Source organism: Otolemur garnettii, unplaced genomic scaffold (genome assembly GCF_000181295.1).
Source record: "Otolemur garnettii isolate 467f Iridium unplaced genomic scaffold, OtoGar3 scaffold00007, whole genome shotgun sequence".
NCBI classification, from domain to species: domain Eukaryota; kingdom Metazoa; phylum Chordata; class Mammalia; order Primates; family Galagidae; genus Otolemur; species Otolemur garnettii.
In genome coordinates, this window is record NW_003852402.1 from 5,107,566 (window position 1) to 5,123,478 (window position 15,913).

Consider the following 15,913-nt stretch of genomic DNA (forward strand, 5'->3'; position numbering starts at 1 on the left):
TAAACAAAGCTTCTTCCCTATGAATGCTGATACCACCCTATTCACCTATCCATCCATCCATCCATCCACCCATTCATATATATGCCCACCCACCATCATCCATCCATCCTTCCCTGCACCCATCCATCCATTCACCCATCCATTATCTATCCATATATTCATCCAGCCAGCCATTCAAATACCCATCCATCCATCATTCATCTATCTTTCCATCCATCTATTTACCCATCCACCCATCATTTACCATCCACCCACCCATCCACCCACCCATCTGCCCATTCAATAATTATTCACTGATTCAAGCCCTGTTCCCAGACCCTGGATTCTGCCTAAAGACTTTCTCCCCTCTCTAGTCTTCTGTTATCTTAGACCGAGAGGTGGGGGGGTAGTGGAGGTGAGGAAGAGGGACTGGGGCTGGTGAGAGGAGTGACAGTTTAGCCACTCAGTGCTCCTTGAGAAGGGTGGGTGGCCCTGTGGTCATTTGGAGCTCTGTGCGCAGTCCCTGATCCCAGTCAGCAATCTTCTTCACACCACCATTTACTGAACATGTCCCACGTGTGAGGCACCTGCACACGAGAGCCGTTCATCTTAACCACACACCTACACAGCATCCTCATGCATTTCCATTTCACAGATGAGGAAACTGATGTTTAGAGGAACTGTGCTGCTTCAGGTTACCTGAACAACAGGTGGGGGCTGGCCTTGGAGGCCTCCTTTCAGAGGCAGTGACTAGACACTGCACTCCTCTGCCCTTCAGGCCCTGGTGAAGAGGAAGGAAGGAGAGAGGTGATCTGGGGGTTGCCTAGGGGGTTCACTCTGGCCCAGACCACTTTTCTGTGCTTTTTGCTGGAGTGAGCCACCTTGCCTGAATGAGACAGTGTTGATTTTCCTCCTTCCCTGTCTGGCTTTAATCTTAAAGATCAAACCTTCTTTGCTTCTTGTAGTAACATCTATGATTCTGTCCTTTGTAAACTCACCCAAATCTTTTCTTTTTTACTATTTTAATTTAAATTTTGCTCCTACTGCTTCTTTTAAAAAATGCCATTTTTATTTTTAGCAATCACCTCCTTCTTTTGCTTTGCTTCTGAGCCCTAAAGGACGCCAAGAGGGTCACAGACTGGCCTGCTACCAGGGTCTGCAGTGCTGTGATGTGGGGCAGGTCTGGGGCACAGTGGAGCAGGGGGAGTGCAGTGAGCATGGCAGGGGTGAGGAGAGCCAGGCTGGACGCTGACAGAGTTGAGATGCTGAGGGTAGGCAGTAGGGGTGCAGTGGAGGCCCAGGGTACAGGGTGCTTGGGGTACAGTGGGGCCAGATAGAGTGCAGGGAGGCCAGACTGAGAGAGGGGAGTCAGAGTACAGTGGGGTGCCCATGTGTGGTGAAGGTGAGGGTGCAGTAGGGTGCCGGGGTAAGGTGTGGTGCTGAAGTGTGGTGGGATATTGGGATGTGATGGGGTACTAGGGTGTGGTGGGGGTCAGCATGCAGTGGGATGCTTGGGTGTGCTGGGGGTTGGGGTACAATGGGGTACCAGGATGCAGCAGGGTTTGATGTGCAGTGGTCTGCCAGGGTGTGGTGGGGTCAGCATACAGTGGGGTGCTGGGGTAAGGTGGGGTGTTGAGGTGCAGTGGGGTTGGTGTGCTGAGGGAGCTGGCTAGAAGCAGCTCATCCCACTGTGAACCCCTGGGATGAGAGATGGCAGGGACTGGAAGATGGCTGGAGGAGAACCCTGTGGGCCAACTTCTTCAGAAAGCCTCAGGCCCATTTCTGGCCTACTAAGCCTTTAATTTAAAGTCAGCCTAGCTACCATTTTAGTTTTCTTTTACATTCCTCAGCACTTTTCCTCCTGTTTGGGGAGGAGAGTTCCCCCTGAAGTGTCTTCACCCACTTGGAGGTGAGTGAGGCGGTGTGGGGGAGAGGGAGCACAGCCAGGTGAACTTGCTCTGTAAAGGGCCCAGAGTGAACATCTGCCCAGCTGTTCCACCAGGCTGTGTCTGTGCTGGAAAAGCAGCCCTAGACAATATGTAAATGAAAGGGCATGGCTGTGTCCCAATAAAATTTATTTATGGATACTGAAATTTGAAATTCACATAACTTTCTCATGTCATGAAATATTAGTCTTCTTTTGGTTTTTTCTAACCATTTAAAAATGTTAAAGCCAATCTTAGCTTGCAGGTGTACAAAGCCAGGTGGTGGGCAGTGGTGAGCCGCACCTGGAGCTCAGGGGTTGGGCCTCCACAGTAGTGGGGTCAGCGGGGAGACAGCTGAGCTCTTAGGGCAATAACGGGGGCAGAGCCGAGTGCTCTTCTCTGAGCTGGATTTGGAGGGTGGCAGCGGCAGCAGTGGTTTCTCCTTTTATAAGCTGTGCACACACAGGTCTCCTCCCTCTCTGTGGATTTGGCTCTGTGCACTCCTCCCAGAAGAAGCAGGGATTTGAAGGGCTGGAGTGGGATGGCTGGATGGTCGGGGCCAGGGAAGGAGCTGGTTTCCAAGATCAGGCAGAAATGAGCAAAGATGTCAAGGTGGATGTTGGGGATCCAGAGACTGGATGGGAGGGTCCTTAGGAAAAGCATCCATCCTGCCCCAGCTGGAGGAAGGCGGCTCTGCAAACAGAGCCCAGACCCTGCTCCGTGGAGTTTGCATTTCAATGGAGGAAGGAAGACAATAAACATACAGAAAGAAATATGAAATGGTCCAGGTGTTGACTGACTAGCGCTAAGAAGCAAAATGAAGCAAGTGGCCCAGCAGTGAGGGTTACAGTGAGGGTGTGGGGTGGTGCTGGCGGTGGGGGTGTGATGTGAGCCCTGCAGCTGGGGTGGAGTGTTGCAGGGAGGCCAGGGCAGGTCGGGCCATCCAGGGCCTGACAGGCTTTTCGGCACCTGAGAAAGGCCCCTGATATCCTTGTGAATTCTAAATGGTTGGCTGGGGCTGGGGCCTAGGGACCATGGGGGGCAGGGAAACAGGGTGGGACACAGCCTGGTCACTATTGTTGGGGGCCTTTAGCCATTTTATTCCTTCTTGCATTTTTCTTCTCTCTTACCACGTATGGGACAAGTCTCGTACACTACGGCCCTAACTTTGTTGCCTCTGATAAGCCTCACCATCTGCAGCTCAATTCTTCAGACCTTGCCAAACTTCAGTCTGACAAATGATAAGAAACTTGGAGACAAAGCTCTCTCTGGTGGGTGTGAGCTCCGTGCCAGGCTTGCTGCCTCCCGGCTCTCCACGCTGGAGATCCATATGGGTTGCTCTGGGTTTTTAAAAAAGCGCATCGCCTCATGTCCTTCTTTTTACCAAAAGGGGTGAATTGGGATTTGACGGCTGACGAGGTGCTGAGACTTTTATTTGGCCTTGAGAGCAGGGGCTTGTAGAGGCGAGGGCTCCCTCTTAGACAAAGTACAGGCTGTGAGCGTGGAGTCTCACACTGGTGCCCTGCCTGGGCCGCTTCTCTCGGCGCTCCCTGGATGTTGAGGTCAGAGTAGCCTCTGCTCTCCAGTTGTTCACTGTTCTCTAGTTGGGAGGTTTGTGTAGAATTATCACAGGGCTTTGTAGCCAACAGACATTCATTCGGTTAATGTTTGTGCAAAGATCTTATTATAGCCATTATTCCACTGACACCGACTAGCATCATTACTACATTCAGGATGGCCTGAGCACATGGACCAGTGGTCTAGGGGGGATTTGCAGACACATCACAAGGTTTCCTTAGAGTGTGGCTTTTTCCCAAGCAGCTGAGAAGACAAATTCATTCATCTGTCCAAATAAATGCTTGCTGAGCGTCCGCACTGTGCCAGGTGCTGTCCTGGGCCCCAGGACTGAGCCAGCATTCTTGGGAGTGGGAGGGCAATCAAGAAAAACAGGGGTGACATTGTTGATGAGGAGGACTAGGAAGAAAATGAGAGTTTGGGGCTGGGGATCCCTAATTGATATAGGGGATCAAGGAAGGCCTTTCTGATATGAAGACATTTGGCTAAGAACTGAGGGGCCAGTGGGACAGGGTCACCTGGTTGCACAGCCCACCTAGCTGTCTGGTGGGATCACAGAGGTTCATCCCTTGGAATAAGACAGGAGGTACCACATCTGGGCTTGGCGCCAGGCAGATGGCAGTGCGGGGGCCCTGGGAATTTTGTCCCCAGTGGCTCCTGTTTTCTCTGTAAAATAAGAAGCAGGTTGTCCGTGGAGAAGGAGGAGGTGGGACGAGAAACTGGAGGTGAGGAGGGTGGAGAAAGTGGGAATGGCCGTGTGGATGTGTGTGTGAGCACGTGTGGAGTGATGGTGTGTAGTTGAGCTCGACCTTATAGGGAACATCACGCAATGCCACATCCTGGTGGGAAGCCCGGAGGCGTCCCTGGTGTGTCTCTCTCCAGCCACGTCAGGCCACTCAGACAGGCTTGGGAGGGTCAGTGAGTTGAATTTATGTCCCGGTGGGGTCTTGCTGAGAGGCAGAGGTGGAGAAAGGAAGCAGGGAAATGAGCATGTATGCAGGGGGCTGTGGTGTGGGTGGGGGCTCAGAAAGATGTGGGGTGAGAGGAACAGAGGGTAGAAGGAGGCAGGAGCCCAGGTGGAGGTCCTGTCCAGGTCCAGGCTGTGGGCTTGGGCCAAGGAAGGGAGTGAAATGGAAAGATGTATGTGTGTGAGGGGGAGGTGTGGCTGCAGTGTGGGGCAGGACCGTGTGATCAGCTATAATTGTGTGTGAGCAGGGAGTAGTCACTTTCCTTCTCTAAAATTGGGGAAAAGGTACTTCTTCCAGGTGACTTGGGAAGACTCTGTCACATAGCTCTCACGGCTCCTGAGAGCCCCTGGGTGGTCTCCCCAAGAGCCCGCCCTAACAACTCACAAGGTCTGTGTGCCCAGTAAATAGTGTTTGCTGAGTTTGGAGAAGATCTCTATAAAACTTTTCTGTAACATCTTTTAAAAATTCAGAAAGGTTGAAATATAATCATATTTTCCAGCTTGTAGTAAAAATAGTTTGGCTGTGAAAAATAAAAATTGTGCAGGTCTAGCTATGCCGGCACTGTAGTTTTAAAGTATCAATTAACAAAAAAGATTTTTCATATGGCCCTAAAAGGGAATGAATTGTGTATGAAACTTATTACTTTACATCAGAAAGAGTTTTTTTAAATTACTAAGACCATTTACAGAGAAAATTGCCTTGAAAACATTCAATAAATGCAAAGTGTTCTTTTTTTCCGTAGACATGTCATTTTGCAATGCCTACCACTGTGAGTCTTTGAAAACATTCCATTTTACAAGAAGTATTAAGAAACTTTCACATTTGTATTACTATTTGGTTTTTAACACTAGATCTTTTGACTTTTCCTAATCACTTTTTATATGTAGGTTTTCAAAAACATTAAAACCATTATCAAAGCCTTTAACCTTATTGATGTTAACAAGACTGGACTGATTCAACCACATGAACTAAGAAGAGTTCTGGAGACCTTCTGTTTGAAGTTTAGGGATGAGGAATACTGCAAGTAAGTGCACACAGGCGTGGGAGGGGCCACAGCAGAACTTTCAACCCATTAAGGAATGAGACCTGTTGGGTTCACTGGCTCCATCTCTCACCCTCCCCCCCCAAACTTCCTTTTCAAGGAGGCATTCACTGGGCTTTCTCCATCAATTCTATGAGAACTAATGGTTCGCAGTCCCTAAACAGGCTGGGGCGAGCCCTCTGGCCTGCAGGTGTGGCTGGATTACTGAGTGTCCATCCCCAGTTCTCTCTTTGCCCGGCTAGGCGCCGTGACTTCCATCCCAGCATTTTCAGTTCACAGTTGATTTTCCCTCCAAGCCTGGGGTTAGGAGAGACAAATTTCAGGGTTTATTCATTTGTTGGTGTGCTCCCTGTTGGCTCTCCATCCTGATATAATACCAGAAGCTTAATTTTCCATGGAGGACTGTCATTGCTGAGGTGGTGGTGGGGGGTGTGACGGGGAGATAATGAACAGCAGAACATTTAGCAGCTTCATGGCGTTTGAAGGCTGCCACCACCTGCTCCTGACTCAAGGGCAGCACACAGAAGCTTCCAGGGAACTCCAGATTATTTAGAAGCCAAACGCCTGGCTTCTGTGGCCACTCCAGCTGAGAAGGAAATCCCCTAGAAGAATGGCCCAAGTGCAGCTTCCTTCGTACAGTACCTTGCCAAGAGGTCCTTTCCCCAAACACTCTTCTAAATACCCTCCAGGCCATTAACAAAAGCTCTGAGCTCATTATTTCTCCTGGAGCCTAAGCTTTTCACATTACACTGGCGTTCTCAGTTGCCATTAAAATGGATCCCTTAGCTCCTTGCTCATCTCATAAAGACATAGTGGCTACCACTGTGGGTGGGGCTGATAAACCTGCCCCTGGGCACAAAGTCTAGCAGGCCTGTGACCTGTCAGGGTGGCTGCAGGGGCTGAATGGGCAGGCTGACTTTAGAAAATGCCGATTTCCTACTCTTTTGAATACTTTCTTCTTCTTTTTTCCTCTTTATAACCCACCTCCGAATATAAAAGACATAATAGATGTTTTAATTTTTATATCTTTTCCGGCTGGGAAAATGTCCAGAATAAGATCCAAACAAAACAAATTAAATAATTTTGTGCACGCAATTATAGAACAGAGGCAGCGCTCTTCTGAAACAGGCAATCAAACAACAAAACAGTGCTTTATTTGACAATAAACCTTGTGTTGGCACTGCAGTCTCCAACCTAGTAAATCTATAAAAAATGTTACTGTCTGTTTCCCCATCTCGTAAGTATTGAATAATAAAGAACTCCACAAATTTTTATTTGAGATTTTTTTTTTAAGCCTCAAAAACAATGCTGTTTTCACGATAAGGCTTGGGAAACTTAACATAATAGATTTTTTTTCCTTAGAGTAAGAAGCACAGAGGATCAAAAGGAGACCATTTCTTCAATTGCTTTAATGCTTTTCTCATTGAAGCTCAAGAATATTCTCTTTCCTCGAGTAGCTGCTTCGGTATTAACTTTGCCTTTTTAGTTTTTGAGCAGAAAACACAATGCATTTGTGAAACCTTCTTTTATCCAACAGCTTTTCTATTTTGTATCAACGTTTGGCTCTCGCTGCAGTAGAAATGGCCTTGGCTTTAAAGTCAGGCAGGCTGGGGGTGAAGCCTGTGCTCTGCCCGGCACAGTTCTCAGGCCCTGGGGAAGGAAGGGCCTGGGCCTCTCTGAAATTCAGCTTCCTCTTATGGAAATGGGAACTGAGCAGCAACTCCCGGCAGGGCTGGGATGAGGGTTCACTGTGACGCACACAACATGCCTGTCAGCTACCTGCTCTTAGTAGGTGCCCGGTTCATAGTGACCGTATCATGATTGTAAACATTCCGTGAGTGCCCTTTACTCTTTGATAAATAATTCCTTTTTGGCTGCAGAATACTGTCCAGTCTATGTAAAACAAGAGGCCAGAGATGAAAATTATCCCCATGTTTTAGACTTAATCTGGGGTCACCTGAAATCTATCAGGTCCATTGGATTTCTCGCCCCACTGTACCTTCCTTTGCTCAGCAGGCCAAAAGCATTTGATCTAGGCGAAATAATTTATGAACAGCCTTGTCAAACAAAGCACTAAATGTCGGCCTGTTTCCTGTGTGGCTGGGTGAAGCACAGTTCCAGGTGGCCGTGCTGGAGAGGCTTCGGGGATGATTGGGGTCATTCCCTGCTCCCTGAATTCAGCCTTCCCATATGACTGGCTTTTCCTTGCAGGCCTGTGCACCCTCCTGTCCAGACTTCAGGGCCCTTTGACGCTGGCCCTGCTTGTTGTATCTTAGGAATGGTTCTGTTTCCCATCCTTTCTTCTTATAAAAAGCCTTTTGAGATGCTATATTTTTGTGCAGTGCTGAGGCTTTAGTTTTGAAATTTCATCTGCAGAAAACATCACCATAGTATTCTTTCTGCCCTCGATGACTGTGCAGCAGGTACTGTGAGGGGGGATGGCCTGGGAATTGAGACAGGGCAGGGTTCTCCCGTGAGCAGATACCAGTTTTAAGGAACACTGCACTTCCATCGAAAACCGGAAGGCTGGCCATGAGCTGACATTTTCCTGGTGCAGCAGACTAGCTCACACTTACTACACGACAGGAACTCAAAAAGGAGGACGTTAGGTGCCACCTTCCGGGTTCTCAAGCTTACCACCTCATTTTCACAAGCCAGAGACGGTGACTGAAAGATGAGCTGCTCAGGGAGACTCAGTGTGAACACCTGGCAGCTGCCGTGTCTAAAAATGAGTTTTCTTATTAGAACAATAGGCAAGATTCATCAGAGTGAAAAAAAAGGTATGCATTGAAATGAATAAATGACATTATTCTTTGTTAAATTTAGAAAACAGAAAAATAACAAATACTTTAAGTGATAATTACTAAACTTTTAGAAAGCAGTATGAAATTAGATAATTATAGAACTCAACACATATGGAGATTCTATAACCAAACATTTAAAAACTGTCAATTTTCAGAAATGTAATAACACAGAAATGATCTAGAAAACCATTTATCAAGTGACAGGTTTAAATAATAGAAAATTCATTTTTAAAAAATCAAAACATCCTACTTAACTTTAAAAAAGAGTATCTCAGTATATTTTAAGGCTAGACAGTGGTTAAGTGTTTTAAAAATTCCTTATTATATATAAACATCACAGACTGCTTCAAGAAAAGCTTTGTCCCCTTCACCATCCACTGTTTTGAAACCACTTGCCATCTGTGGGCCTCCGTTTCCCTCCAGAGAAACACACGCAGTCAAGACCATCCTCTATGCTCACCCCTCCACCCAGCTCTAGATTTCCATGGTGATGGAAATTTTATGCTAACGGACTCGTATCCCTCTGATTATTAAAGGCAAGTGAGACCTGCTTCTGCTGTCTGAGTGGAGAGGTGGTGCTTTGCAGTCTAAGCCCCAGCTCCCCTGCCCTCATCCTGGAGAGGGAGAAGCCCCCCAGGTGTTTATGTGCACCAGGGACACCCCCAGCAGGGCCCGTGATGTCTCTGTCTCATTCAAACCTCCATGCAGCCATCTGTAGGTCAAAGAAGTGGAGTAGCTGCATTAAAAAAATCATACAGTAAAATTTCCTAGGGTTTATTTTTAAATTCCAGCTGTAGCTAGAAACAGACATTAAAATGAATGAATATCAACCTCAGTACAAAGGATACCTTAGTAACAAACTTGTTTCGCTATAGATTCACTGTATCATAATTTCTGATTTCAAAAGAATGTTTATATTTTAGGTTTTCAAAACACTACAACATCGATAAAGAACCTACAGTGGATTACAATGCTTTTTTGAAGAACCTTAGCATAAATAATGACTTGAACCTTAGATATTACATGATAAACCAAGGTAAGTATTTTTTAAGTGTGTAACAAAAGATTTCAGTATCTTTTGGCGTGGAATTCCTCTTCTGTGAATCTTTTCTGGAGGAAATACTTTCAAATATAGAAAATACATCATCTACAAAGATAGCCATGCTATCATTATTTATAAGAATAATGTAACTTCCTAACAGTAGAAAAAGGGTTGTGTGAGGTGCAGCGTCTTCGCATAATAAAATGTGCAGCCAGGAAGAATGATTGCCACAAAGAATTAGTGATAACATAGAAAATGTATATGGAAAATCCATAACTGATTAGAAAATATTCCAAAATATGATAGATTGTCTCTAAGTGATATGTCTCTGGGTGTTAGTTTATTCTTCCTTCTGCTGCTTCTGTAGTTTCAAAGATTTTTCATAATAAACATATCATTCTTTTTGTTGTTGTTGTTGCAGTTTTTGGCCAGGGCTGGGTTTGAACCAGCCACCTCCAGCATATGGGGCCAGTGCCCTACTCCATTGAGCCACAGGCACCACCCTATCTTTCTTTCTTAATGTAAAAGGGCAGACAGTTGAGTAATTGACAGTGACGTCAGACTTGGAAGGCCAGGTTTATGTAGGCAGACAGCCTTGAGACCAGTTAGCCTTCCTGGTACTAACAGTCTTTATCTTTACCTCATCAGTATAATGCTCAGAGTTATCAGCCTGTTGGGTGGTTTTGGAGAGAGCACGGGTCCAGCCCATTGAGGATGAATGTACCACATATCAACAGTTCAATCAGACACTCGCCCTTGCTGGCCTGTGGTCATCTTCCTCGCCTTAAACGGGATTTGTCCTTAGTGGATTATAGCATCAGAGGTTTGCCACCACGGCCTGTTCAACATGGCTTGTTGCTGTCTGCTTTCCATTTAATCAGTGCAGCAAAGAGTCATTGGACGCCTCCTGTGATTCTCAGAGCCACTTCACTAGCAAGCTGAAAAATGACAGATTCTCAGGTTTCAGCCTGGTTTCGCTACGCCAGATCGCTTACAGCAGACTCCAGGATACAAACGTGTAAAGCCTCCCATGCCGGGTACTCTGCTAAGCGTGTCTTTCTATCATCGTTTTGTATTCCCCACAGCTCTGTGAGGCAGGTACTGATGCAGATGAGTAAAGGATTGAAGTAAACAACCAAACCAATCCCACCACCGAGAAATAACCACTGTCAATATTATTCCTGGCATTTTCCATGTGTATATACGGAAAGGAGGGATAGATAAAAAGAAGCACATTTGTAAAAATGGATTTATATAGAGGCTGTTGTATGTAAGAATTTACTTTTACTTGAGTTTATGAGAAAGATAGAAATTTAAATGAAATTCAAGAAAATAATGGATTTATATCGGCTGCATATAATATCAATGGGTCACATTTTTCCTCCTTAAAACACCGTGGACTGATCCATTGTCTGCTGGTACAGAGTCTGGCTGTGGAGAAGTCTGACGCCTCTTAATTTCCTCTCTTATTGGTGATCTGCTTTCCCTGGCTGGTTGCCTAAAGAATTATTCATCCTTGAATTTCTTTGGCATAGCTGGTATATGTCTTAATGTTATACCTTCTGCATCAATTTTTCAGAACACAGACTATTTTCACTCTGTAAATTCAATTTTTTCTTCAATAATTTTTAGTAATAGTATGTATTTTTAATAAATCTTTCATCTACCGATTTTTAACTTCAGAGATACAAATTATCCTTCAGTTGGATTGTCTTTGTCTAATACATCTATTAAATTCTAAGTGCCTTATTATTTTTTGTCTTTTCCCTGTGTATTCATAATGACCATCTTAAATCTTTTATTGGAACCTGTAATTTGATTTTCACCGAGGTCTATTTTATTTCTTGCTGTCTCTAATTTACTTATTACTTCTATAATACCATTTCCTCAGGTCTACTGTATTATTTCCCATCTCATTCTTTTTTATTTTATTTTTTTTACCATCTTGTCATTGAGTTCTTGTTTTACTGAAAAATATCCAAGATATGGATAATGTGAATCGCTGAAAAGAAAACCAAACAAGGAATGGAACAAATACTAAAAATTTGCATTCAGGAAATGTTCCTAAAATAAAAGAGACACAGATATGAAGATTTAAATAGTATACATTGTACTCAGGAAACCAGTCATGAGTATCTAGATCATGACATGTTCAACCAAATTATTGGGATTTACATAAAAAGAAAAGATTCTCTGGGTATACAGGCAAAAGACATCAAGTTACAAATAAGGGAAGTAAAATCAGACTGTCTTTAAACTTTTCCTCAGCAAAAACTTTATGTCATCAGTCAAGAGATAAAGATACTTACGATGCTTAAGGAAGGAAAATTTGAGCCAAGACTTTTATATCCAGAAAAATTGATTTTTCAAGTATTTAGGTCATGGACAAAAATGAACATGTAAGAAACCAAAGAATATTATTTCCATGAGGATTTCCTGAGGAATCTAGAAAACAAGCTTTAAATAACCAGAATGATGGGAGAGAGAAACGTGAGAAGATAGAAGCAAGGAAGGGAATACGGTAAAGGTTTTCACTCCTAATATGGCAATCTTGCAGACTGAGATAGAAAGACCCACTTCTTAATGACTCAAGCAAAAAGGAACCAAAAGATAAATCAAAACTTACAAGTCATCTTTGAACTGCTCCAGATAGTGGGATGGGCACACCTCAGAGACATTGTCAGTTCAGTCCCAGAGTGAGTGTCACAACCCATTACCTTTGGCTTTTATAAACAAAGAGCAACATATTCTCTTAGTTTTAAATTCTTCCACTCTGGCCACCTTAGATCCTTAATAAGCCATCACCATCTTGCTCATCAAAAGCACCATCTATTTGAACACATGAAGAAGTGATGCTGGGAACTGCTTTTCTATATTGGTGACCTACATAAACCACTTTAAGCTTTGGATTTCTTCTCGGATTCAAATCAACAAGGATCCTTCAGAGGAAATTTTGGGAAAATCAGAAGGTGGCAGGAATTGTTAAGCCACATCGAAGACTGAAACCTGGTGTACCTGTGGTGAGAGTAGAGTCCCTGAATGCACCCCAGCTGGTCCTGCCGGCCAGCCTGGGGCGGCAGCTACAGCAGGCGGACAGGTGGACTGGGGCCACAGGCTCCCCAGGGCAGGCCTCGCACCCCCCACCCCTCTCCACCTCCCAAGCTGGGCTTAGTGTTTGAACAGGGCACCAGCGGCCTCCCTAGGTGTGTCATAGGTGTGTTCCCGTGAATTGCTATGTAGAGTAGCGGCCTCACAGGGTGGAATGAGGACAGGCTGAAGGATCAGAGAGGTGTGGGGAGACCTCTGTGTGCCGGACACGTTGGATGCTGGGTCTGCGATGTGGATCCCTCCCCTTCCAGTGAGGCTTCTGGCAGCTTATATGTCCTGAGATCCCAGGTTTCAAATGCTTGGCCCACTGAAGCCATAGAATTCCAGACCATGTTCTAAAGGACTAGCTTTGTGTTTTATTATATGGCCTAGAGGGAGCCACTTGGGGCGACTTTTTTTTCTTTCTTCCTTTTTTTTTTTTTTTTTTTTGTTTTTTGGAGATAGGAAATGCAATTCCAGATGACTGGCAGTTTGTTAACTGCTGCTGAATTAAGTGGGCTTAATTTGGCTGAAGCTTATTTGCAGACATTTTAGGAAATAAATCTGGGAAACCATTTGTGATTCTTTGCAGTTGAATTTGAGAAAGAAAGGGCTATATTTTAGATTTATTTCATCTTCTCTTATTATAAAAGTAATACATGCTTGTTATAAAAAAGCCAGAAAACACAAAGGCACAAAATAACAATTCCCTCTAATCCTACCACCTGAATCCTACTACTGTTTTCTTTTTGGTGTTTTATCCTCCCAGATTTGGTTCACATATGTACATAGATGATGGATGGACAGATAGGAAGATAAACAAACAAGTGGTAAGATAAGCGAGCCGGGATGGCTGACCTGAGACACCAGCTGCTAGACTGTCTTAGAAACAAGAAAAAATTTAGAGGAAAATGAAAAAACAGACAAACATAGATCAGGTGTAATTCTGAGGGGAAAGTGCCAGAACCTACAAGAGATTCCAGGGGAAGAAGTTACAGAGCAGGACAAGAAGGAACAAGACATTGGCAGAGGTCAAGGCCTGAGAGGTCTGGAGTCCAGCGAGAAGGATGGATGGAGCAATTTTACCCTCGTATCTCTGGCAGTCAGCAGCCTCCCAAGCTGCAAGAAAGCCTATCTACCCTCATGAGCCCAAAGCTGCTGCTGCCAGTGAAGTGGGAGTTTCTTGAGGACAAAGCACCAGGCTGCCAGCCCTCGTGGGGCACTGGCCTGAGCCAAGATGGCAGGTGGCATGTTGTTTCTCCACCTGCTGTCGTCTTCCCCAGGGGGCTTTAGCCCCTCCGCTTTTGTCTTTCTAGCTACCACACAAACTTTTCCCAACTCCAGCCTAGACTGCAGGAGCCACGGGGAGCCAGTGGATCCTGGGGGTCTGTGTGACCCCAGAGCCTGGACATTCCAGGTGGGTTATTTTCTGGAGAAAGGGACAGAGATGACCAAAGAGGTAGTTTTCCTCTTTTTAGACTCTTTTCCTCCCTTTCCCCTTCCCAGCCCGTGGCTACCAAGAGAGACGACAGAGCTGGGTTCTTGGGAGCTGCTGCTGGTGTATCCACCACACTGGGGCTTCCATAGAGAGTAGGGCTCAAACCTTTCCTCTTGAAGACTGGCTGCCGACTAAGGGTTGCTCAGACTGTGAGGGCCCTGCTCACCTGCCTCCTTGAGCTGCTTGCCAGGCTGCTCCATCAAAGCATGGCACACCCCAAAGCAGAGGGTTGCCAAACTGTCTTGAGTACTCCATAGGCAAGTCAGGACTAGCGTGTTTCTCCCTGGCATGATCAGAGATTAATCTTCAGGGACCCAGGGATAGAATCACAGGCCAAATCCCATACCCCCTGGACTCAACTGTGTTGCTTATGGGCACAGAGGAGGGACTTATGAATGAGTCTTGGGAGGCAAGGGAGCACGGACAGAACTGAAAAGGGAGCAGAGTGTGGGTGTCAGCCGTGGCACCTATGTGGAGTGCCCCTACCTCCACAGAAAGGCAATGATTTTAGGCCAGGCCAGGATCCTAGACAAGGAAGCTCTCAGCCTGCATTGTCATTCTAGGGGAGCTCAGCTAGTTTGACCTTGCCACTGGCAGATGCTGGAGGAAGACTGTGGAGCAGGAGAATGGGGAGAAGAGCAAAACCCACCCCTGACAGCCAGACTGTGGATTTCAGACAGCCTCCACCTCCACAAGCAGACTTTGTGACTGGGAGGGCCACTTCAGCCTTTCCATGGTGGCTAATCCCAGAAGCCTGGGAGGGACCTTGCACCTGCCTAGACAGATAATTTACTGGCTTTTGTGGAGCTTGAAGGCAGGCTCACCCCACTCAGCCCTGCCCAGACTCACTCCCCCATCCATCTCTGCTGTGGTGGGAAATAAAGAGCGATCCAAAAGTTCCAGGGCCCCATTTACCACCTTGGGCATTTGATTGCTGCCTCTGAGGGGCTACAGCCAGACACAGGCCCCCAAAATGACACTGCAGCTTATTTTTCCCAGCAAGTACTGGTAACCACAGGGAGGTCAATTTGCACAGCTGTGTAACATCATTTGCTGACTCAATCATACAAGGTATGTTTGATTCTAACCCACAAGCACCAACTACCGCCTCAGAGATTAAACTGAGCCAATACAATTCACACTTTTAAGATGATCAGAGGGCTGGGGAAAGAATGGATTACAAAGACCTTCCTCCTCCCTCATCGAAGAGAGATAGAGAATCTGCCTTCTCATATAGCTCGTCACTTCTGCAGCCTACAAACAACTAGCAATTGAGAAAACCACTACACAAAGGACATTTATAACCAAGACATCTATCTGGAACCTAGATCACCATCAAAGCACCCAGAAGCAGGCTGGGCGTGGTGGCTCATGCCTGTAATCCTAACATTCTGGGAGGCTGCAGCAGGTGGATTGCTTGAGAGATCAATACCAGCCTGAGCAAGAGCAAGACCCTGTCTCTTAAAAAAAATAGCTGGGTATTGTGGCAGGTGCCTATAGTCCCAGCTATTTGGGAGACTGAGGCAAGAGGGTCACATGAGCCCAGGAGTTTGAGTTTGCTATCAGCTATGATACTATGGCACTCTACCAAGAGTGACAAAGTGAGATTCTGTTTCAAAAAAAGAAAAAAATTATTATTTTTTTTTAAAAAGCACCCATAAGCAAAGCCAAAGGTCATATGTTCTTACTCAACATACGCTTCAGGCAAACCCTTGTAAGTTGGGGGGAACTCCATCTAAACAAAAGAAAATTCAAAACTAAGAAGTAGTAGCTGCTCTGGATAAGAGGGAATCAATGCAAGAATTCCAGAAGTATGAAAAATGAAAAATGGTGTTCCAAGAGGGAACACCAGCTCTTTAACAAGCATACCAACAAAAATGAAAATATTAAAATTGTAGATAAAGAAGTTCAAATATGGATTATTAGGAAACTCAATGAAATACAAGAGAAAATGGAAAACCATCTCTAAGAAACCAGAGAAACAATTCAGGAA

At 45.4% G+C, this 15,913-nt stretch overlaps 1 protein-coding gene across 1 annotated transcript in view; it reads left to right on the plus strand.

Annotated features, from left to right (window-relative positions):
• EFCAB6 (EF-hand calcium binding domain 6) overlaps positions 1 to 15,913 on the plus strand; it is a 203,315-nt gene that overhangs the window by 36,742 nt on the left and 150,660 nt on the right. Inside the window, exons 5-6 of the mRNA XM_023509416.1 lie at positions 5,335 to 5,471; positions 9,217 to 9,329. Coding sequence (XP_023365184.1) covers positions 5,335 to 5,471; positions 9,217 to 9,329 — 250 coding nt within the window. The remainder of the gene's footprint in view (positions 1 to 5,334; positions 5,472 to 9,216; positions 9,330 to 15,913) is intronic.